Below are 23,268 nucleotides of genomic sequence, written 5' to 3' on the forward strand. Positions count from 1 at the left end.
TGGAGTAAGACCTGAGATGGGAACGTGTGGTAAGGGAAGGAAGCATGCACAGGAATATCTTGCTGCCTGTTTGTCATGTGATTTTCCAATGTCAGCCTGATAAAGGGCTCCCCAGTGTACTAGTGGATCTGATCAGCCAAAGATCAGAGCTCAGAGCAAAGGGTAGTATGCAGACTGAAACTGTTCCCAAAAGCCTGGCAGAAGAATCCTTCTTCTTACACCTAGAGTAGCTGAACACCATTAACAGCAAAAGGGTGAAGAAGGAGTAGAAAGGTGGGAAACTATACACAGCTGTGCCCAAATAGAGCCTGAAATGCCACTGCCACAAGACCAAGACCCACTCCAAATGCACTCCATGGGTCAAGTGACTTCATTCTGGCCAGCTGAAGGATTAGCTCCAACAGGGGTAAAAGCAAGGTTCCCCTGACTTCAGAATCTGTACAAGATGAGGCACCAGGATGAAATACCGCCGGGGAGCACTGTTGAGTCACGGAAGTCAAAACCTTCTCCCCAGGACCCCTAAAAAATTGTTCCTTCTGAGACAGACAGAACAAAAGGCCGGCTTTGGGCACATGACATTTCCTAGGATGTCCAGAAGTTACACCCATCCCCAATCCCATCCAGAGCCACAAATGGAGGTACTCTCAGACCTCCTGTACTCCCAGTACAAGGTCAGAAATAACAGAAGAACCAGGTAATTATTTGTTGGTTATGTAGTTAGGTGCAGAAGAATTTGGTGGGAATTACTAATGCTAGGAACATACTTCCAGGAGTTGAGATGGTGGTTGTTGATCCAGTAACCGTTGTTGTTGTTGTTGTTGTTGTTGTGCTTGGAGGGCTGGTGGTAGTGGTGGTGGTGGTGGTGCTGGGAGTCTCCGGTGACGTGGTGGGCAATTCTGTGGTAGGGGATGTTGTGCTCGGTGTGGGTGGAGGTGGGGCTGTTAGAAACAGCAGGGACAGAGAAAACAGACAAAAGCACAAAGACATCAGTGGGACTCAATGTGAACTCAACAGAAGCTGCACAGCTGGCAGCGGCCATAGACATACACAGGTCAGCCCACCCTTAGAACAACAACAAAGGTCTCCAGAAGCAGCCCTCCTGTTCTGGCCATAGAAAGCAGAATCCTTGACATCCATGCATACAGAGAGTCACAGCCCTCTTTGCCTAGCTAGGAGACTGGGGATAGTGCAGGAAGGTGTTTCTCACAAAATCAGACAGATCTACCTATAGGGAAGAGAGGAGGAAGAGTAATGCTTTTCATCTGCTAGGGGATTTCTATCTCTGCCTCATTACCTGAACCCCCCACTAAGTCATGGAGTAAGACCTGAGATGGGAATCTGTGGTCAGGGAAGGATGTATGCCCAGTAACAAGAGGATCAAGATCTCCACAGGAGAGGAGGACATAGAGCCCTGTATTCTTGCTCCTTCTGAAACAACCAGCCCAAGGCCCACCTATGGGCAAAGGCCATTTCAGGGGATACACAACAATTGGTGCAATCTCAGATCCCAGAGAGAGGCACAAGTGGAGGTGCTCACAGACCTTTGGTTCCCCACAGCAAGGAAACACATGAGAGCACAGATCAGAGAAATACCTGAAGATGTGGTGGTGGTGGTGGTGGTGGTGGTGGTGTATGTTGGTGTGGGCGTGGATGTGCTTGAAGTAGTTGAAACGGGTGTTGTTGAGACAGGAGCAGTTGTTGTTGTCTGTGAGGTGCTGCCGCTAGTGGTGGTGCTGCTGGGAGGCATCGTGGTGGTGGTGGTGGTGGTGGTGGTGGTAGGGCTGGAAGGCTCCACTGGTGTTGGTGTTGGAGAGGTGGTTGATATTGGAGGGGACACACTGCTCGTTGTGGGGGAAGCTGTGGAAGTTGTGGTGCTCGTGGTGCTTGGAGTTGGAAGACACTCTGGTTTGTTGGGGGTGCAGCAGACACTGATCTCGTAGTTGAGGCAGACTGGCATCGGTATTATACCTCCTATCTGCTGGTCTTTATTGTTACAGATGAGCCCTACATTAACATTACATTCCACTTTCTGCCCTAAATCTGCAATGGATTGGCTAGGGAATTTCTCTGCTCGGCATGAAATATTCTCAACTTTCGCACACTCCCAGGAGGGGTATTTCTTCCAAATGTTCTCAAAGGTTTCGTAGTCACCACCATTCCTGTCAGAACCGTCTGGGTAAGTCACATCGATCCAGTCCGTCCAGATGCAGTCACACGCTGAGGGGAAACAACAAGACACACAGTTAGAAACAGACAGGAGACAGACAACAATGCAGGGCACCAGCTCACACACAGGTGGTGCCCTGGGCATCCCCTGCACTCAGTGGTGCCCCTCAGGCTGCTACTGCACTCAGGCAACACTGGCCATAAGAAAGCTCAGTAGTGTTGCCAGGCCTCTCCTTCTTGGCCCTAAAATCCACTCTGGGCCCAAATCAGGACTGAGGCACTCATGAGTTATGTGTGTGTGCCTCACAGCTGGGGCACACTGCTTTGTATGGACTCTCGGCTGCAAAAAAACACGCACATAAGACCCATACAGGAGGCAGAGTGGGACTAAGCAGAGACTCCTGCCACTCTCTCAGCTTCTTGGGCCATGCACATCAGCACAATATCTCATGGAGAAACCAACCACTGGGAAGGCACCTGATAACAGGGAAAGCAGGCACAGGACACATGCTGCTGACAGAGCCTCAGCTGCTTCCTAGTGCTTCCCAGTGCTTCCCAGTAGCACACAGATTGCTGGAGACAAGCACCAGTGGGAATGCTGGTAGAATCCAACTGCCCAGAGCTTGTGTCTGTCAAAAGTGGCACTCTGAGCTCTGAAACCAATCCCCAAACTCTACCAGCAAAAGCTGTGGAAGTATTCTACAGCCCAAACAGCTGGTAAGTAGCAGCAATGGCCACAGAAACAAAACAGGAGAGAAAGGGAAGTAGGCCTGCACAGCTGTGCCCAAACAGAGCCTGAAATGCCACTGCCACAAACTTTAGCCCCACTCCAGCTGCACACCTTGGGTCCAGTGACTACATTCTGGCCAGCTGAAGGACAAGGCCCAATAGCAGCAAAAGCAACATTCCCATCACTTCAGTATCTGTCTCATCTGGGCACAAGTATGAAATACTTCCTTGCAGCACTGTTGAGTCACGGAAGACACAACCTTCTCCCAAGGTCCCCTAAATCCTTGCTCCTTTTAAACTGCCAGAACAAGGGCCAGGTTTAGCCACAGGTTGCCCAGAAATTACACGCCTCCCTCATCCCTTTCCAGAGCCACATATGGAGGTGCTCATGGATCTCCACTACTCCCATAGCAAGGCCAGAAATGACAACAGAGCCAGAGAATTATTTGCTGGCACTGTAGTTGGAGGCACAGGGCTTTTGGCGGGCATTAGTTGGTTTTGGAACATACGTCCAGGAGTTGAGATGGTTGTTGTAACAGTTGTTGTCGTCGGTGCTGTGCTGGTGCTGGTGCTGGTGCTGGTGCTGGTGCTGGTAGTGGTAGTGGTGGTGGTGGTGGTGGTGCTGCTGAGAGTCTCTGTTGATGTGGAAGTGGTTGTCCATTCTGATGTAGGGGATGTTGTGCTCGGTGTGACTGTTAGAAACAGCAGGGACAGAGAAAACAGACAAAGGCACAAAGGCATGAGTGGGACTCAGTGTGAACTGAACAGAAGCTGTCCATGAGGCAGTTGGCACAGACCTAGACAGGTCAGGCCACACTTAGCACAGCAAAGATCCCTTGTACCAGCCCTTCCTTTCTGGCCCCAAAGACAAGAATCCTTGAAATCCATGCACAGAAAGGGTGATGGCCCTTCTTTACTAGCTAGGAGTCTGGGGATGGTGCTGGAAGGTGCTTCTTACTAAATCTGAGAGAGCTACCAATATGTAAGGTGTGAGGAGCTTCAATGCTTTTTTATCTTGCTGGGACTTTCTATCTCTGCTTCACTACCTGAACACCTCACAATTCCTTGCAATAAGAGCTGAGTGGTGAATTCATTGTCAGAGTTTGAAGTGTGAAGAGAAGTAAGTTCCTGCCTGACTGTCATGAAATTTCTCTCTGATGGAATGTCAGCCTGATGAAGGGCTTCCTAGAGTTCTAGCAGATGTCATCAGCAAAAGGCTACAGTTCACAAGAAGTGGCATTTTTCCGTGTAAAACTGTTCCCAAAAGTGTACCAGTGTAATCCTTGTTTCTAAGATCTACAACCATTGTCATCCACTTGTACTGACATGCCAAAGGAGGAGGAGAAAGGGAAGAAAATCTGCCCTGCTGTTCCTAGAATGAGAGTATCACAGACTAAAGCCTCACTCAAATTGCCCTCCATGTGTGGATCCAGCAACTACATTCTGCCAGCTGAAGGACTGGGTCCAACAGCAGGAAAATCACGAACTTCCATCAGTTCAGCATCTGTCTAACCTGGGCACTAGCATTAAATTTTTACCTGGGAGCCTTTTGAGTCAGGGAAGCCAAGACCTTCACCCTTGGACCCCTAAATTCTTGTTCTTCTTAATCAGCTGGCCAAAAGGCCAGCTTTGAGCACAGGGCACTTGAGCGGATGAACAGTAATTCCTCCAATCTGCAATCCCATGGAGATGCAATAAAGGAGGGCCAAAGCACCTTCATTTCTCCCATAGCAAAGAAACACATCAGAGAACAGTCCAGAGAAGTACCTGGAGTTGGTGTGGTGGTGGTGTATGTTGGTGTCGGTGAGGATGTGCTTGAAGTAGTTGAGATGGGTGTTGTTGATCCAGTAAAAGGGGTTGTTGTTGTCGGTGTGCTGGTGGTGGTGGGAGTCTCCGTCGGAGAGGTAGTGGTCGTCGATTTTGGTGGGCTCGGTGTGGGTGGAGATGGGGCTGTTAGAAAGAGCAGGGACAGAGAAAACAGACAAAGGCACAAAGGCATGAGTGGGACTCAATATTAACTGAACAGAAGCTGCACATGAGGCAGTTGCCACAGAGCTAGAGAGGTCAGCCCACCCTTAGCACTGCAAAGGTCCCTAGCACCAGCCCTCCCTTTCTGGCCCCAGAAAGCAGAATCCTTGACATCCATGCACAGAGAGGGTGATGGCCCTCTTTTCCTAGTGAAGAGATTAGGCATAATGCTGGAAAGTGCTTCTCACAAAATCAGCAAGACCATGTCAGGCTGAAGAAGGAAGCCTGTGCAGCCCCACCCAGATAATGCCTCTAGCAACAGGAGTTTGAAGCATGGCCCACTCTTTTCTCACACAACAGATCCTTCTGGCAATATTGTCTCCAGCAGAAACTTAAAAGTCCAAACTCTCCTAAGACTTCTTGCAGACCAACATTTTCTATGATTGTGACCTACCTTCAGTAGCCAATAGCCCTATATTTCTCCAAAGGCAAAGATCATGGAGTGTTTTTCAGTTAAATACCTGGAGGTGTTAAAGTTAATGGAGTGAGGACTGATGGTGTATACTCACATGTTGTGGAATGGATGCCTGTGGGCGTGGTGGTCATTTCTGTTGGAGTCCGGGTTGTAGTGGTGGTGCTTATTGTTGTCTGGGTGGTGGTTGAAGTTGAAGGTATAGTAGGTGTACTTGTAGACCCACAAGGAATTTCTTGCCACTCACAACAGTTTACTCTGATTTCATAGTTATAGCAAAGTGGCCACATAGTTACATCTTGCTCATCATTTTTACAGATTAGCCCATATTTAACATTACAGTCTACTTTCTGACCAAGTTCTTCTAAGCTCACATCCGGCTTATCCTTAGCCCTGCATTCAATTTTTTCAGGAGCAGGACATATTTTGTTTCCATGTTTTCTTATTTCATCATATGTTTCGTAGTCACCACCACCTTCTTCAGGTTTACTGACATCAAACCACTCAGTCCAATCACAGATTAGTTCTGTGACTATGCATGGAGCTGCAAGAAAAGACAGAGGTTTCAGACTTTACAGAGAACATCCTGAGAAGATCCATTGTTTATTTTCTTCCATTACGGACTAGAGGACTGCATTGCAATTTGTAATCTTTCCAAAGAAAAGAGTTCTAAAATTGGTTCTGTATTTCCATGTCTTTAAACTGGAAGTTTTGCATTGAAATAAAATCACCAAGCTGAAGCCTTTAAATATCCTTCTTCTCTCTATACTAACAGCACTTTTGAAATGATAAAACAAAAATTATTCATTTTTGTTTAAAATATATTTTTTCTGTATTGATTGTCTTTAATTTACTCTTCCTTTAAATATTCCTTTGACATTTTTAACAACATTGTTTTGTATTTATAACTTACTTGTAGTGACTGGACGGCTTGTTGTGGAAACTGAAATAGAACAAAAAGAGATTATAATTTCAAAAATATATAATAGTATTTCTTTTTTGCTGACACTCCTAACATTATTTATACTATCCCATTAGGATATTGAAAAGCTAACTTTTTTTTCAAAAACAGGAAGGCACCCTATACATTTATACTTACAATTTCTTTAATGAGAAATAAATCAACTCAAAATGCTAAAAGTCTTTCTTAGTGTGCAGTGATAAACCAATCCATAAATATTGCTCTATCTGTGTCAACTATAATCCCATATAATTGTACATTCTATATTTAAAACATTTTCCTTAAAGAAAACCATTTTTAGATTACATCTGTATTGATGATTTACCTGTGGTGGTGGTGGTGGTGGTGGTGGTAAGAGTACTGTGAGGGGAGGAGGTTGAAATGGTTGTAGGTGAAGATGTTGGACAAGGATAGACTTCACCAGGAACTACAGAGCCATTTTCTGCACAAATGTATCTTGTACATGTGTCGCCATCCTGTACGACTCCCACAGTAGCACCCTCTTCATAACTTGTTCCATTGATGACACAAGGACACCCTGCAAGAAAGAGCTTTACTGTACAATTTTTCTACTACCATGTAAGAGGCGGAGGCAAAATACTTATGGACAAGAGGGCATTTACATGAGTCATGCATGTTTTTCAGACCTGTACCTGGAGTTTAGATCTACTATATTGTGATAATTTATCTTTACATTTAAAGCAATGTTAGAACATATTTAATCAAGTCCTGAATAAAATGCCTGGTGGTACAGACTTAGAAAGTAGATTTTAAAATGTTCTGAGAGAAATAATAATTGCAATTTACTATCTGACACTTTTATATTAATAACTGCATGTTCAGGAAGTGCAAACTCGTAGTGAAATCCATTAGTTTGGATATGGGACATGGGGAGAAAGACTGAAAGGGCATGAGAAAAAGGTTTAACCAGAAGTACTAACAGCAAGGTTCAACAAAAGTGCTGCCAAATTTTATTTAGTCACAACTTTCACTAGCACTAGGAAAGAATTATTCTAAATCAATATTAAGCCTTTGTAAAGTCAGACAGAGCAGTTCTGTGCATTTTCTTTTCTTTCTGTTTCCAGAACAACCCAAACATTATTTACCTGGGACTGGTTTACACTCAATGGATCCTGATGGGACACAGACACTAAAAGAAAAATTTTCAAAAATTAAAATGTTGCTGATGTTTTATGACACCTATTAGCACAGTCAAGAACACAGAAACATAGATATTTGTCATTTGATCTTCATTCATACTACTGGATGTTTTTCTGGGTATATTTTCTAGTATTGCCTACCATTTTCTTTCAAACTAAGTCACCACTTTCAGTTCAATTGTGAGTTGCAATACTGTGATAACAACTGTTTGGCAGAGTGAACTTTCAGCTAGATCAGATTATTCTCTGGTCACCATGTGGAGCCAGAGGTGTAAGTGCTGTCATTGCTAACACTCTAAGCATGAACAGTTAGGACTCCACTATCTCTTTCAGGGCAAGAGTATTTCAGACTACAGTGATTTTGAAGTCCCTGTTTTAAGTGAGAATGCAAGGCAGAGTAGCCCCTCTCTTCCCAAAGAGTAGTGAGAATTGAAAGGTTGTTTTAGAAGTTCATTGAGGTTTCATTATATAATTTATGACAGTTGACAGGTATAATTAATGAATTTGCTAATACACTTATTATAATAACACTATCAACCTGAAATCTGGATTATTATGCCTTTGGAAAATTATGAAATGCAAGAATATACCAGCTCTTCAGCTGAAGTTGCATCTCTATTTGTTTGAGGGCCAGAAAAGTAAACTAAGGAATTGGCATACACTAATTATTTCCTAAATTACTTCAAGTAATTTTTATATACCATATTGTACAGTTCTCTTCTGTGGGTACTTCTTGCCCAGGGGGTACATGGGTTCCATCCTCGAGATAGCATCCACATTGATCTTCAGTCACACATTGCTTTGTCTCTTCATTATAAATAGGCTTGTCCTTAGGGCATCTGGGGTAGCAACCTATTGATGACAGGTAGAACAGAATAAGGATGAAGAAAAAGTACAAAAAGTTAACTCAGTCATACGTTACCTTCTGAAGGTAAACTATTCTCACTGAATCAAGCATAGTGAAAGAAATCTAAAAATTCCCATTCAAATCAGACTGTGGACAATTAGTCTTTCCAAAAGACTTCAACAGTTCTCATTGATAATACTGGTGTGAGGAGGATTAAGTAAGAAGTTTTTTTAAGAAAACTAGTGAAGTTTCTTTTTCTTAGTTCAATACCTTGGAGAAACCCCTAATTCATACTTATTTCTATGGGCAACTAGTAATTTTAAGACAAAGAATCACCCCAATTTTTGTATAGATCACTATATCAATAATACTTTTGTGAGGAACATGGAAGAAGATTCACTAACAAACGGGTTTTTCACTACATTTCATGGAACATTAGGCCTTGTTTATATACCTAGAATACACCAGGTATCTCTACCTCAAACAGATAATTTATCTGTTTTTCTTTACCCACAGGCAGTGATCCAAACTTTACTGCAAGGGCTTGACTGTCAGTTGTCATTCCATTTTTCATGTAAATACACTTAAAAATATTATTCTGTTGTTGCTATTATTATTATATGTCCTTCCTCCAAATAACCTCTTATTAAGTCCAATTATTAATGACATGAAGTTCTCTTTTTACTGTACTGGAGTTCTAAATAGCCTTTAAACTAAAGCACCATGTAATTAACTGGTACTTAAAAATCACTTTACACTGCCAGACTGCACTTAAGATATCCTAATAAAAATAGGCGTGCTCTATATTTCTATTGAAATCAAACAACAAAAATAATTCAGAAATGTAATTGGATATATAATAATCTGCCTTCTGACATTTCCCAAACCTCATCTATCTAATAATATAAGATAATTTATTTTAAAATACAGAGGCTTGTTGGGTTTTTAAAAAATATTTTGGTTAGGTATTTTAGTTGATTTTTTAGTAGGGTTTTTTGGTGGGTTTTGGGGGGGTTTTTTGTTTGTTTTTGTTTGTTTGTTTGTTTGTTTTGTTTTGCTTTGTTTGGTTTGGTTTGTTCTGTTGCTCTTGAGTTTTGGTTTGTTTGATTTTTTCCTTTTAATTTTTTGCTAGCAGTTCAAAGCAAAGTCAAACTCAATACATTTCTTGCCAATCCCTAAACTGGAGATAAATGCTTCCAGTACAGACCAAAAAGACTTTATGGCTAAAAACACAGCTTCTTTCTCCAGCTTTACCATGTGGTAAACCAGAAGATACTTGTAAAGTCTTTCATATTCTTGGATCATTGCAGTCCTTTTAATGTGAAATTCCTGTTCTGTTATCAACCACAAGGACTGTCACCTACTAATATCCCATCTGCAAAGGAAACAGAATCTCCAGCACGAATCAAATACAAAGCAGCATCACTGTGTCTGCTATGAAAGATATTTTCCAGTGTAAAGGTAGCTGAATGTTGCATATTAATCTAGTAAAGGCGAGATGATCTGGTACATAAAAAATGATAAGGTTAAAAATACCCAACTATCAGTGACTTGCTTCTTTGCCATATCAAAGATTTTCCTGATTTTGAAATACTTTTGCATGAGAGTCAAAATAACCATGATGTAATAATAATGCACGTTTCAGGATATTATCCAAGCAGAGAAGATGGCTGACAGCAATGTAACTATCACCCATTGATGTTAATAAATAATAAATTACATTATAGGAAACATTTATGTAAGACTGGAGGCACACTCAACATTTAGGAGCATCTCATCAAGTTGACTGACTAGTCCATAATCATTAAAAGATATCTGAACAAAGTTATATAAAACACAATATAAAGTGGCAAGGAATTTATTACCTTCCAGCAGTGGTACTGTAAAGTTGGTGCTGACATTATTGATCATCCTGCAGGTTGTGATATTACTGCCACAAGGCTCGTAGTGCCAGTCACACTCATTGCGAGGGTTGTAGTAGTCACAGAATATCGCTGATGAGAAAAGAGAGAAGCTGATTAAAAACAAGGTTGCCAGAATTCACTTCTGAGCAGGCCTTTAAAGGTACAAGCCACATCAATCTACAAATTAAGCTGGCCAAATTTCTCTTGAGGTACAAGACCCGGACTTTCTGCTACTCTGCTTAAATTTAGGATACATCAAAACACTGTGCCCAAGACTAAAATTTTAAATATTCAGGCCACTGGATAAAAATGCTTCAAATCATAAAGAAAAACTATTTAAAAAATTATTTTAGTTTAAAATTAAAGGTACATTTCTGAGAGTATTTTTCTTCTGTAGCGACTAGCAAACTCCTAAATATTTTTCAATTTCATTCAAAGTAGTTCCATCTTGCTGTATCACACAGGCTGAAAGTCCAAGAGGAAGCATATGAGCCATTATGAATATAACTTAAATTCAGCTTAGATGACCAGAGACAGAGGAAGGAGTTTTTATTAACTTATATATCAGAGCTGAATGAAACTTACAATTTTTGTTTCACTGACTTCTTATACTTAAAAGCTCCAATTAGTCCAAATTCTGAATCTGAATGAATTTTAAAAATTAAAATATATTTGTTTCCACTGCTTAGAATCTCAAAAATTTGACTGCTTTTTGGGCAATATTAATTTAAATACTATTTTACATTAATTTATTATATTCTGGTATGTGTACCAGCACCATTAATGAACACTGCTTAATATACATAACACTGATTAGGTTCAGTGCTAAAGCATAGCAGTGCTATATACTGTTTTCTAAAATCAAATTCTGAGTAATTTTAACAACTGAAAGAGGAAAGAGAAGAGAAGAGAAGAGAAGAGAAGAGAAGAGAAGAGAAGAGAAGAGAAGAGAAGAGAAGAGAAGAGAGCCAGGCTGAACAGAAGACAGTTGAAATACACAAATTTACTAGCTGGTTTGTTCCCTGATATGCTGAGAAAAGGTTTCACCAAATAGTCAGCATGACCTTGCAGTGACAGTACTAATGATTTATTTGACTGGCTTTCTGACAGCAGCTAGAAAGATACAGCTGTGTTTATCCGTTACTCACGGCAGATATCAGGAGTTCTCCAGAAAACACAGGCCTCAGCCTTGATGCACTCTTGGGCATACGCTGCAACTGCAGAGCAGAAGCACTCGCAGTCCCCACCGCTGTCACAGGAGCAGGCATCATGAACACAAGCCTCATAGTAAGGAAGTGGGTCCACCTGTCAGGGGAAGAAATGATGCTCCAGTTCATCTCCAAATTAGTTTTCAAACTAATATGTTTGAGAACTCTTGATATATGAGAATTGAGCTGGGAAGGAATGAGACTGTGTCTAAGAGTTACCAAATCACAAACACTTACAGGCCTGAAGCTGCTCAATATGTTTTGGGGAATAACAGACTTAAAATAATATAGCTCCTTCATAAGTTGCTACGACTGAAAAAACAAAGTAAGAGTCCTTGGCAGTGCTCACATTTTCTAATAGAGTTCCATTTTAGTGCTCCCAAAACCTAGCTGAATTTATGCCAGTGAAGGCTGATCTTCCAGCAAGCTTTGCCAACCAAATGGTGAACAATGTCAGAAAGGCTGCATTCACAGCAAATATGAAGGATGCAATTTTGTGCCTATCAGTTTTTGGAGTTTATCCAATGACACATTAAAAAAAGCTTTTTTTTTTTTTTTTTTGAGACTGCAAGAGGAGAAACTTAGACTGGATTTTTGCTGCTGAAGTAAACCACATGGAAATAGATAAGAAATTAATTAAATTAATAATTGTTTGTGAGTTTTCCACTGTGAGTTAAGAACAAATTGTTGTTACTATTACCATGCATCAGGAAAGAGAGGAGAAATAAACCTCTACAGTGCTCTCTGTGCACTGTACTCTGGAAGCTGTGGGCTGTCACAGTGTTTGCTGAGACAATTTGGAGGCACAGTACCACCAGCTGTCTGTCTAAACTATGTGATGTCAGTGGTGTCTAAAAAGATCCTTTTGTGGATGGAATACTACAAGAAGTAGTAGCCTCTTCAACAGCCACCTTTCATGTTTAGTAGGAATTTCCATCAGGGGATAGATCTGATGATTGCAAGGTCCTTCAGTACTTGTAATACTGACTGTCTCTCAACAAGAGATGGTGCAACTGCAGCAAACACAGGCCTGTTCAGGATACATTTTTGAAGCTAACTTGCAGAGTAGCAGCAGTGAAACTGTGGTGATGAATATGGGTTTCTACAGCTGGGGCTGCCACCACCACTGACACAGTCTCACTGCCACAGAGACTCAGATTACTTTGACTAAAGCCACTTGAAAGTTCTGACACCTGCAGCTGTACTCAAGACATAATTGAAGATCAATCTATTTAACCATCTCTTCATTCATTTCTGATGGTCTTTTTGGTTCTGCATTATAAGATATGCACTATGCTGTCCCACCACCTACTGTCCTCTACAAACCTTGGAGTGACAAATTTTGAAGACTTCACTCTGGATGATGCTGCATTCTTTCTCTGCCCAAGACTTCCGGTGTGGTTTCAGATCACAGGGCTTAATCTCTTGTGTGACATCTGGGCACATGGGAGATTGTTTCCAGGAATTTCCAAAATTCAGGGGATTATTGTCCAGCAGTCCACTCCTCGTTGTAAAGTCATTGTTTGCCTTGTCATCAAAGTTGCCACACAGACCACACACTTTGCCCTGGAAAAGAAAATTGAGTTTTTAAATATAACATGGAAATGAGAAACAGGCTCCAGCAAAGTAACAGCAAAACATTGACATGAAAAATGACAAATTACTGTCTGTGTAAATGATGACATTCGTCTTTACTGTCAAATCCTTTTTAAAGAAAATAAATTTTTATTTGTCTGTCCTCAGCAAATTATTCAGCTGCCATGTCTTCCCTCCTTGAAATCATTTATATCTAGTATATTTCCATATATCTGTCTCCATATCCAACTTAAAATGTTAAAGGGTGCCCAAGCCTCTAGAGCTGAGAAGAATTATTTATTCTCCATTCTCAATTTATCATAACTGACCTATGAATATAAGCCTGAGATAATTAATTTCTGCTCAAAGCCATTTTTATTAAAAGTTTCTAACATAATGATCATGATTTCTGCATTCATGGAAAAGAAATTACAGGGACCCGTTTTTCTTGAAAGAAAATGTATCAATCTGCCCTCAATGGTGAAGTATTTGTAGTGTTATTTAAGGTCCACCAATCCCCTCAAGTAAAGTATGTCACTGTACAATGCCTCAATATTCTTCAGTTCAGCATGCTGAATTTCAGGAACCAGAACCACGGCCATACATTGCACAGGGAGTTTGGTTTTAACACAGGGCTGAGATTGCATGAAGGTTTCCAAGCACATGTGCAGTCAGTCCACATCTCCTAAATTATTCTGGATGATTGGCTATCAACACTCACAAACTCAAGAGTGTTGGAATAATATCCTATGCATTTTGTGCAATGCATTGTGATATACTGTAAGAAACCCCAGAAGCACTTCTGCAAGCTGTGACTGTAATAATGCAAGCCGACCATCAGTGCAGAGAGGATACAGGAATTAGACATGGAGTCAGAATACAAGAACATTTATTTTCCTTTATGTTTCCTTGTCTATTCACAAGATTACTTCAGAAGAAGACAGACAGGCACTAACCTTGTAATCAGGCCTCAGCTTGATGAAAACAGTAGTCTTCTTGTCCCAGATCAGCATCACACCATTGCTAGCCTCAATAACCAGGTACAGGCCGACTGTCCTGTTCCAATACTGCACAACATCACCAACATCTCGCTGAATTTCTTTGTACTCTTTGTTCTCCAATTTCAGTTCAGTTTTCTGAAAGATAAAAGAGAAGTATTGTAACACTAACTTCTATGATGAGACAAAATATTAGACCCTTGTAACAATGCAACTCATTCTAAAACCAGTAGCTCAAACTCTGGGATGACTTCCAGGATGGCAGGTAGTGGTGTAGCACTTCTGTTTGAGAGAATTTTCATCACTTGAGAACCTACACCTTTACAGAATAATTTGATAGTGCTTGTTACAGCTTGTTTTAATGCTTGTTACAGCTGCTTTTAGGGGCATGACTTTGGAGCATTACATTTTTGGTAATACTTGATTTCTGATATGTACTGACTGTCACCACTCACCCCTAGGAACATTTTGATAGCCTTTGAGCAGGTGACTCCTGTAGTTCCACAAGGGACATTCTCTGTGATGATACTGAATGAGCCACTGGAATTTTTGTCACCGCAGAAGTCCTATTGAAAAAGAAAAAAAAAAAGAACATGAGAAAATTAGGTAGAATATTTCATTACAGTTCAATCTCATAAGAATTGCAATCATTTAAATCTTCACAATGTATAAATAGTTACTGCTCCTTCAAATGTGAGATCCTACACACACATATTTTCACAGATGCATAGCTATATATGCATACTTCCATGCATACACATAAACAGTTAACACGGTATCAGCCTGGGAAAAAGAGTGGGACAATAAAACAAAGTGAGTTATATAGCTTTAAATAACAGTTTCAAGTTTCTAAGCTTAGAATTTGGATTTATTTCACAAATGATAATTAGCTCTCACTGTAATGTAGTTCTGTTACATGTAATTTACGATATCTGTATCTGAAATAAAAGAAAAGCCACATTCACACAGCTTGCCTGCACTGAAAATACACAATTTATCCTGGCAGAATGTGTGAACCCCTTGGGAACAATGATGACAGGCAATAAGGAATGACAAAACCAAAGAGTAAAGTAGATTTTCAAGGTAATCAAATTCCTTTTCAGCCCTGCTGATGAGCATTACCTGAGTAGCCACATATTCACAGCTCCCATCAAAGTCATAGAATTTCCCATCGAAAGTGTTATAATGGCCACTTCCATATATCATACAAGTCCCATAGCACACATTATCAGTGCATTTCCAAACCCCTTTCTGGCAGGTGCTAGAAGAGAGCAGAGAAGTTGAATTTTCAGATCTCACCAAGAATGTGCTGTTTGAAAAACTGCAGAACAAACCAAGCAACTGCCTGATATAAAGGGATAATGTGCAAAATATCCAAGCCTCAACTTCAATTGATAAGCCTGAGCTACAATCTTTAGATCTGACAGCATTTATTTTTTAAAACTGAGTGAGTTTTCCCAATAAGAAATACCTACTGAAAACAGAGGTAACTACCACCCCCATCCTTCCAGTAGAATCTGTATTTTCTGAGATAGCAATAAGTATTCCTAAACATTAAGGATGATAATTCCAGCTTTTGTAGCTAGCTATTTACTAGCTACTCTAGTACATAGGCCTAGATATGACAGTGAATATACTGCATAGAGTATATTCTAGAAGAGAGTATTCACTTATAACCCACCAGGTGTTGCAGTCCACTTTTATCTTGTCTCCAGAAGAATACCACTCATTGTTATGGATGCACGGGCAATCTTTTTGCTTAACACAGCCCCCTCTGCCATCATCAAATAGACCTTCAGGGCACACACAGCCTGAGACACACTCTGTCTGGAACTAAGGGATATAAGGAGAAATGGTTACCCTATGACAAAGCGCTGCATCTTAATTCCACTTCTTCACACTTTAAAATCTGCATTTAAAACCACACAACCTAATATTGATTAGTTTTATAAGGTTCTTTTTTACTAGGTTTCTAATATTTTTCTTTTGGTTTTGGTTTGTCTAAGAACTCAAATTCTTTTTTGCTTGGATATTATGACTCTGCTGAAGACACAGTGAAGAGGAGAGGGAAACCATTGTGAAAATGGCAACAGATTATTATCATGGGGAGGGGGGGGGAAAGGGTAGATTAAACCAAAGAGAAATAAACTGCTAGTTACAACTGTATTTGCTGTATAGCACCATGTCATGTAAAGAATACAGAATAAAGAAAGCAAGACATAAAGAAAAGTTGAATACATACATGATCGGTTTGAGGAGTATGACAGCTAAGTTGTAGAGGTGTTTGTGAAGTCCACTTTGAGAATGCATTGCAGTCAAAGTATCTCTTGCCAGAAGAACATTCTTTTTCACCTGAAAGGTACATTGTTGGTTTATATCAATCAAGGCAAAAGAAATGTTAGTGAAAGGTGGTAGTTTCTCAGACAGAAATCTCAGTCTATCCTTATGGAAAAAAAGGCTTAGTGAAGAAAGAACAAAGTGAAAATGTGTTACTGTTTTACATAAAGAGAAAAAAACATGCAAAACAAGTAAATGGAGAATTCAAAAGGGAAGTAGGGTTGGGTTAGGAGGTTGGCTATGGATTTTATTCTAGTTGATTACTTTATAGAATGTCACTTACTTTTCATTCTTATTTTCACTGAAGTGCACTGGATCTTTGCATTTCGGCAAACACTAGAAGAGTGAAGTAAGTAGAAATTTCAAAAGAAAGCAAGCTCAATAGCTTCAATTTAAGTCTAAGGACTTGTTTATATAAATTTGAGAGTATTTATTAAAGATATCCTGCATAATTTCTACTGAAATTTCAAGGTTAATTCTATTGAATTCTATTTCATTAGAGAAAAAGTGTAGCAAGATTTTAGGCATAATGCTTAGAAAGGTTATGTTTTAAGGAATGACAGCTGTTCTATTAATCTTTAGTACTATGCTTTATGACAACTCATGAATTAGATAGCAATGACACAGATAATAATTATAACTTAAATCAAAGCCTCCATTTGGATACACAGTGTATTTTCATGGCTACTGAATTTATATGCAACAAATTTGTTGACCTATTTGCTTCTTCTGCAGGATGAGAAAAGGCACTTCACAGTTTGCACTGATGACTCAGGCAGCAAAGTTTTGCCAGAGACCATGGGAAAATATAAAAGAATCATAAATGTTATTTTCAAAAGCCTATGTTACAGTGAATACATATCAAGGGGACCTTCCTGCAGTGGAAAACACAACCAATCTGTGTCTGCTAGAAAAGCAAACATAACACATAGTTGGCCTTTTATCTGCCTTTCACTGTTCTGCTTAACAAAGCCCTATTAACACTCCAGCTTCAGAATAACATTTATCTGTGAAGGCCAGTACTCACACCTCCAAAGCAAGCTACACTGCTCAATTATTGATAAATTGCATTGCAACAGAATAATGCTTTGCTCAGCATGAAGATGTTGTGAAATGCATTACAAATACTCGTACAAGTACCAAAAAACCTAAGCACCTTACACCTAACAAGCAATTTTTAAAGGGCTTTTTTCTCACAAACAAGAAGCCAAAATAAAACATACCAGCGTTCTCCATCTTTTGAGAAATACTCCCCAGGTTCCAGGTATGATCCCTTGTAATAACATGGGCACTGGGAGACGGGCACACAGTTATCCTGGTTATCCAAGTATGTATTGGGTGGGCAGCCACAGCCATCCACAGGAGCAAAGTCTTGCAAGCAATACTTTTCACCATCAGCAATGGAGCGACAGGTTTGCTGGCACATTGTAAGGTTGTAAAGGAAGACCTGATTTCCTGGGCAAGATGATGCTTCACTGCCTGAAGGGAGAAAAACCAAACTGATAAATAACGGATGCAGGATGGACAATTTGGCCTTGACATTTCCATTTTGGTTTCTTTGGCTGTGCCAAGTATATTGATAAAAACATTCCCTTAGATCTTATTAAAGTACAAAAAATATCAGAAGTCACAAGTAACCCTAACCTAACTTCACCAGTTGAAGACTTATTTTTAACTGCTACTAATAGTTTCTACTTTCATAGCCCTATTTGTTTCACATACTGATAATCAGACAGTAAGCACAACATAGTAAACTGCTAGTCTCAAACATATTGAACTGTTGATGTAGAGCAAGTATGATCAGAAACAAAGACATTGATAAACAAATGCGCAGTAAAAGCCCTGATGGCTGGGATTCCATCAGTAAATGGAATTATATTAGCTAGACTGGGGAAAGAAGATGAAAATTAAAAATATTGCTTTCTAATTTTAAGTATAAAACTTTCAAATTACATCTGAAGAATATAACGTGAATTAGTAAACACTATCAGCATTGTCTCTTTTTTGTCCATTAGACATTTTTAAGATACTCCAAATCCCTTAACAGTGAGATAGATCACTGAAAACCAAATTCAGAGAGAGCCTGCTTAATTATTTCCCCAGGGATTACTGTTCCACTACTTACTGCAGACAGTCTTTCTCCAGTCTCCCAGTATGATCCCTTTGAAAGCACAGGCTCTTGAGTAAGAGGACAGGGCAGCACACAAACATTCTTCACTGTTTTCACAGAGGCAGGTGTCATATTTACATTTCTGAAAAAAAAAAAAAAGAACAAAAGGGTCAACAAGTCCACAAGAGATCAATGGGCAATTGCAACTTGATTGCTACAAAATGTCCTGTCTGCTTTTCCTGATGTTGTTTGTATTAATTCCCATGACCAGAGAACAATGAAAGGAATGGACAAAGACCAGAGATTTAAAGTGCTGCTTTGTTTGATACACAATGAAAATATTTCAATGCTTATTCTAACCTAAGCCAAGCCTCTTGAACCTTTAAAAAGTGGTCAGCACCCTAAGAACACATTTTTCAAAGGATATTGATACCATTCATTCTCAGTTACTAATTAGAAATGCAGAGACCCACAAAAACTAGAATAAAGGCAAAATATTAACCAGGTCTACAAAGACCTTTACAACATTTGAGCTCACACTGACTTTCAAGTATAAGCAATGATTTTAGAATTCCTTTCCTCCATTGCTGCTCAACAGAGATGAGCATGGAGGAAAAGAATTCATGAGGACTCTGGCATGAAAAGGATTTGGTGATAAATTCCAACCAATATATAGTTGGAATTTTCCCCCCCACTTTATAGAAACTAATGTGCACAGTTTAAGTTTAGAAACATCTGCAACTCTTGAGTCTTCTTTTCAGTCCAAATATCCAAGCCATTAAACACGCCACAAAAAGTAAAAAAGCAAGATAAAAAAATGTACATTTTTATTCAGCAGCAGCCCATAAGGATCTCACCATATGAGATACTTTGGATGCTATGCTGCTTGAATCAGACAATGGAGAAACTTCAGCATCTCTTATGGACAAGTTACTCATTGATGTCTCAAATGTTGAAACAATGATAAATGTCTACTGTTAACCATCTGAAATATTGCAGTACTAAAAGAATGCAAAATTACAATACCTTATAGTATTCTGAAGGATCAATGGCAATGTGACATCTTGCAAAAGGACCCTTTGGATTTCTCAGCAAAGAGCACCAATGTTCAGCATAATTTGCTGCAAAAAAAGAGAAATTCATCACATTTCCTTATCTTCTTGTGCCATGCCTAGTTATGCTGATGCATAAATGCAGTGCAGAAATACAAATGAGAGAACTGTGTGCATTTTGGGGAGTGGAGAAACTACATGCAATCCTCACAAATGTATTTCTAATCCTTGATTCAGAAACATGCAATCACAAAATCAAAAACTGCACCGTACTTTTACAATTTGTACACATGGAATTGTGACAGCTCTTTCTCTTTGGGGACCATAAAGTTAAGTTAAACATAAGGAGAGATGATGCTAGGAGATACAAGCTGTCTTTGCAGATAGTACAAATTAATGACTGTTTTTCCCATTCTACCACCTTAGGATTCTTTTACAATCACCCTGTAAATTTTCACTTCAGTTTGATGAAGTGTTTGTATGTATACATACTTGCAGATATTAATTATTAATGTTACAGTCCTGTAAAAAATCTTCCATGACACACTACAACTCTTACAGGCCTGTTACAGTAATGCACAGCAGACACTGCTCATCCTGGCAGAAGCTAGCCCTCTGAATTATTAATGTGCTTACCACTTTCAATGCTGAGACTGCAGGGGTCTTCCAGCTTTTCTACCTGGTCTGTGCAGGTGGACTGAGCTTTCCACGTGTTAGCAAAGGCAGATCCTGTAGCCTCAACCAGCCCACTGGTTGTTTTAAAGTCATCACCTTCCATTCCGTTGAAGTTTCCACAAAGACCTATTTGAGAACAAGGTAAAAATTTCACATAAGCATTACTTATTCTCATACTGAAAATTCAAAGGATAGGGACAAGTGATCACGAACACTAGAAACTGCTGATTATTCCACATCAATTTAATGCACACTATAAATACTGTGGTTTTAGAAGCCCTGGTTTAAATCTTCAACATCTTCAAGAATAGTAAACATGAAGATATCTGTGCTTCAAGTGATTACTACTCTAACCCAAAATTTTTTATGCTTTCTGATGATATTGAAACAAAATACACCAAAAACCTGGTTTTGTGGATAGTATAAAATTAGACTAAATACAAAAGTAAGGAATACTCTAAGAAACACCTATGTACCGGCAACAGAGTGATAGGTCGTTTCAATATCAAAAAATAAAACCACATTTCTAGTTTGCTTCAGTTGATACTCTTTCTGTTTTCTCCCCTTGAATCAATAAGTAGCATGAGTTATCACTCCTATAAAGAATACATGATTTATCAGCTGGGAAACAGCATGACTTTGCTTCCTGTTAGCATAGACACTTGCCTTGAAGTTTTCCTTTAAGTGATTGTTCCACAGTCACAAACAGCTGCATGACTCGAAACAGCTGGATCTGCATCTGAAGCCCAAAAGGAGTTTGTACAACAAAGTAGTTGGAAGACGGTTTGAATACTGAGAAGCTGGCTGAAAAACAAAACATGAACTGTTGTAATGAACCAATACACACAGGCTGCCAAAAGAAACACTTCTTATTAGATTCTCATGTATCACCCAGCATGAAATCTCTGAGACCAGGATCAAATTAATATCTTTTTTCCTTTAAAAATCACTGGCCTACTAGATATGATGCTGATGCTTACAAACTTAACAAGTTGATTACTTATAAAGGCTGGTCTCTGGGATCAGAACCAAACGGGCATGCCCACACCATGTAGCCAGGTTTGGAAAGTGCCAAATACCCCTCCTCCACTTTTGCCTCTATGAAAATACAACCCTACATGAGAAGCCAGGTGTGTGACTCTTGACATAGAAGGCTGTGTCCCTTACCTGACACATGAGGCACATTCACTGTCATCTCATTCAGGAGCACGCTGCCATCTGATCTGAAAACCACCACCTGTGTAAAGGCAAATGGAATCAATGAGGTTCCAGGGACTGAGGAAAACCAAGATTTTACAAATACAAAGAAGATTAACAGCAAGGACATTTTACACATTTAGGCTCTGTCTAGAACTCCAAATTTTTGAAAGGAAAAATCTGTCTGAAAATTGAACATGGCAGCAGTCCTATAGATTACACCTAAGGTTTTGTCTTACTATTCAGTGTTTCTCTTACATCTGCCTGCTAGAATTCATGGCAATAATGAAATGCAAAACTCATTTATACTGGGCACTTTGGTTTCAGCAAGTAGAAGAAAATATTAGGTCTTCAGGATCTCTAGGAAGTTCTTATTCCTTGTTAGAGCATATGTTACAGCTTCTGTGTGATGGTTAATATGATTCTGACATGGTAAGAAAGCAGTTTATTAAACTTCCTCAAAAATGCTACTCTACATAGAGAAACATAAAACTATTGGATTTTGATTTGATTTTCTTATGTTCTAGTAATGCTGTCAAGGACATGGAAGTCCATAAATATGTGAGGAAAATCATGTGTATATGTAAGTAAATTATGTATAGAGATAGTCTATATATTTTCATAAACGAAGAGAATACTAAAGTGAATATTTGAGAAGGTTGGATTGTATCACCAAAGACAGGATTTCTTCTGAAAAAGACTCAACTAGAACTATAAAATTATATCTGAATGAAGAAAAAAACTATGAGGTGGAGAAGAATAGGTACCCTTCCTTCCAGACACCTGGAATTCTGTGAGAAAAATCATATCACACAGAGCAGAGGAAAGAAGAGGGGGAAATGTCAGTTGTTTTGAATCTCATATTTTCTTAAGTTTAGATTTATTTTGAATTCTTGAGGCAGAAACCTGAGCTGTTTGTCAGCCTGTCTGAGGTTCCTTATCTATCCACAATAATAACTCCAGAAGAAAAAAGTATTCACCCACATTAAGGGAAATATGTTAATTTTCACCATATCTAGCAGAATCCACAGAACAGCACTTACATTCTTTTTGTTATCCACTAACAGCACAACACTCTTCAAGCAGGTCTGTTTGTCTGTGGAGCCACAGGAAGTCAATTCTGCCAGGAGAGCATAACTCTCATTTGCAGTAGCCTACAATCACAGGGAAAGAAATGTCCATTAGTCATATTAAAACTCTCATGAGATTATTTCCACAACAAAGACTAAATTCATCAGTTGCAATAACTTTCCTAGCTCAACAAGAGTTTCCTCATTCTCTAGAAGAGCAGACACCAGATATTTTAGGGATGAGTGAAACAGCTGCCTATCTCTTTTCTTATCTTTCTTTAGATTTCTTACATACAAAGGACTCCACTGGATAATAAGACAGCATAGGCAGTCTTCTATCTCACTGAGTTAATCATCCATTGCATTAAGTCCCCAGCTTCCCCTTAGGGCAATTACAGCTATATCCTGAATTTTCTAGTACAGCTTCCAGGATTTTGGCTTCCCTCACCCTATGGAACTGGAACTCCCAGCTGATACACATCAGCCCACAGACACTTTTACTCTACAAGAGAACAGCCCCACTGTACACAGTACCTTGGCCAACACATAGTAGCAGTCTCCATGGAAGGTGTATTTCTTCCCATCAAAGGTGGTAAAATGGGAACCTCCTTGCACTGAGCATGTACCTGGACAGGGTAGATCTTTGCAGGTCCATCTGCCTGAATTACAGGTGCTATAAACAGAAAAATAATATTAAAAATGCTTGTAGTTGTTACAGGAGCTGAGAGCACTGAAAGTATCTGTATATCTGGCAACCAGGAAGTTATCCCCAGGTGTTTTAAAACTGTCCTTGACCATTTCCTTGAGATTTTCCCTCTGACATATACCATAGAACCTGA

The 23,268-nt window shown here is 39.5% G+C and overlaps 1 protein-coding gene across 1 annotated transcript in view; it reads right to left on the minus strand.

The window, feature by feature from the left end:
• The window catches only part of MUC2 (mucin 2, oligomeric mucus/gel-forming), a 56,484-nt gene that overhangs the window by 25,983 nt on the left and 7,233 nt on the right, over positions 1 to 23,268 (minus strand). The window contains exons 9-35 of the mRNA XM_038138065.1: positions 22,964 to 23,102; positions 22,403 to 22,513; positions 21,330 to 21,399; positions 20,829 to 20,966; positions 20,124 to 20,288; positions 19,462 to 19,556; positions 18,451 to 18,577; positions 17,549 to 17,804; positions 16,609 to 16,661; positions 16,231 to 16,340; positions 15,670 to 15,821; positions 15,111 to 15,249; positions 14,444 to 14,554; positions 13,947 to 14,126; positions 12,742 to 12,981; positions 11,356 to 11,512; positions 10,169 to 10,297; positions 8,158 to 8,308; positions 7,403 to 7,446; positions 6,622 to 6,834; positions 6,249 to 6,278; positions 5,433 to 5,879; positions 4,610 to 4,845; positions 4,168 to 4,267; positions 3,405 to 3,587; positions 1,594 to 2,217; positions 765 to 938 (exon numbers count right to left, since the gene is read on the minus strand). Coding sequence (XP_037993993.1) covers positions 765 to 938; positions 1,594 to 2,217; positions 3,405 to 3,587; positions 4,168 to 4,267; positions 4,610 to 4,845; positions 5,433 to 5,879; positions 6,249 to 6,278; positions 6,622 to 6,834; positions 7,403 to 7,446; positions 8,158 to 8,308; positions 10,169 to 10,297; positions 11,356 to 11,512; positions 12,742 to 12,981; positions 13,947 to 14,126; positions 14,444 to 14,554; positions 15,111 to 15,249; positions 15,670 to 15,821; positions 16,231 to 16,340; positions 16,609 to 16,661; positions 17,549 to 17,804; positions 18,451 to 18,577; positions 19,462 to 19,556; positions 20,124 to 20,288; positions 20,829 to 20,966; positions 21,330 to 21,399; positions 22,403 to 22,513; positions 22,964 to 23,102 — 4,574 coding nt within the window. The remainder of the gene's footprint in view (positions 1 to 764; positions 939 to 1,593; positions 2,218 to 3,404; positions 3,588 to 4,167; positions 4,268 to 4,609; positions 4,846 to 5,432; positions 5,880 to 6,248; positions 6,279 to 6,621; positions 6,835 to 7,402; positions 7,447 to 8,157; positions 8,309 to 10,168; positions 10,298 to 11,355; positions 11,513 to 12,741; positions 12,982 to 13,946; positions 14,127 to 14,443; positions 14,555 to 15,110; positions 15,250 to 15,669; positions 15,822 to 16,230; positions 16,341 to 16,608; positions 16,662 to 17,548; positions 17,805 to 18,450; positions 18,578 to 19,461; positions 19,557 to 20,123; positions 20,289 to 20,828; positions 20,967 to 21,329; positions 21,400 to 22,402; positions 22,514 to 22,963; positions 23,103 to 23,268) is intronic.

Source organism: Motacilla alba, chromosome 5 (assembly GCF_015832195.1).
Source record: "Motacilla alba alba isolate MOTALB_02 chromosome 5, Motacilla_alba_V1.0_pri, whole genome shotgun sequence".
Lineage (NCBI taxonomy): Eukaryota > Metazoa > Chordata > Aves > Passeriformes > Motacillidae > Motacilla > Motacilla alba.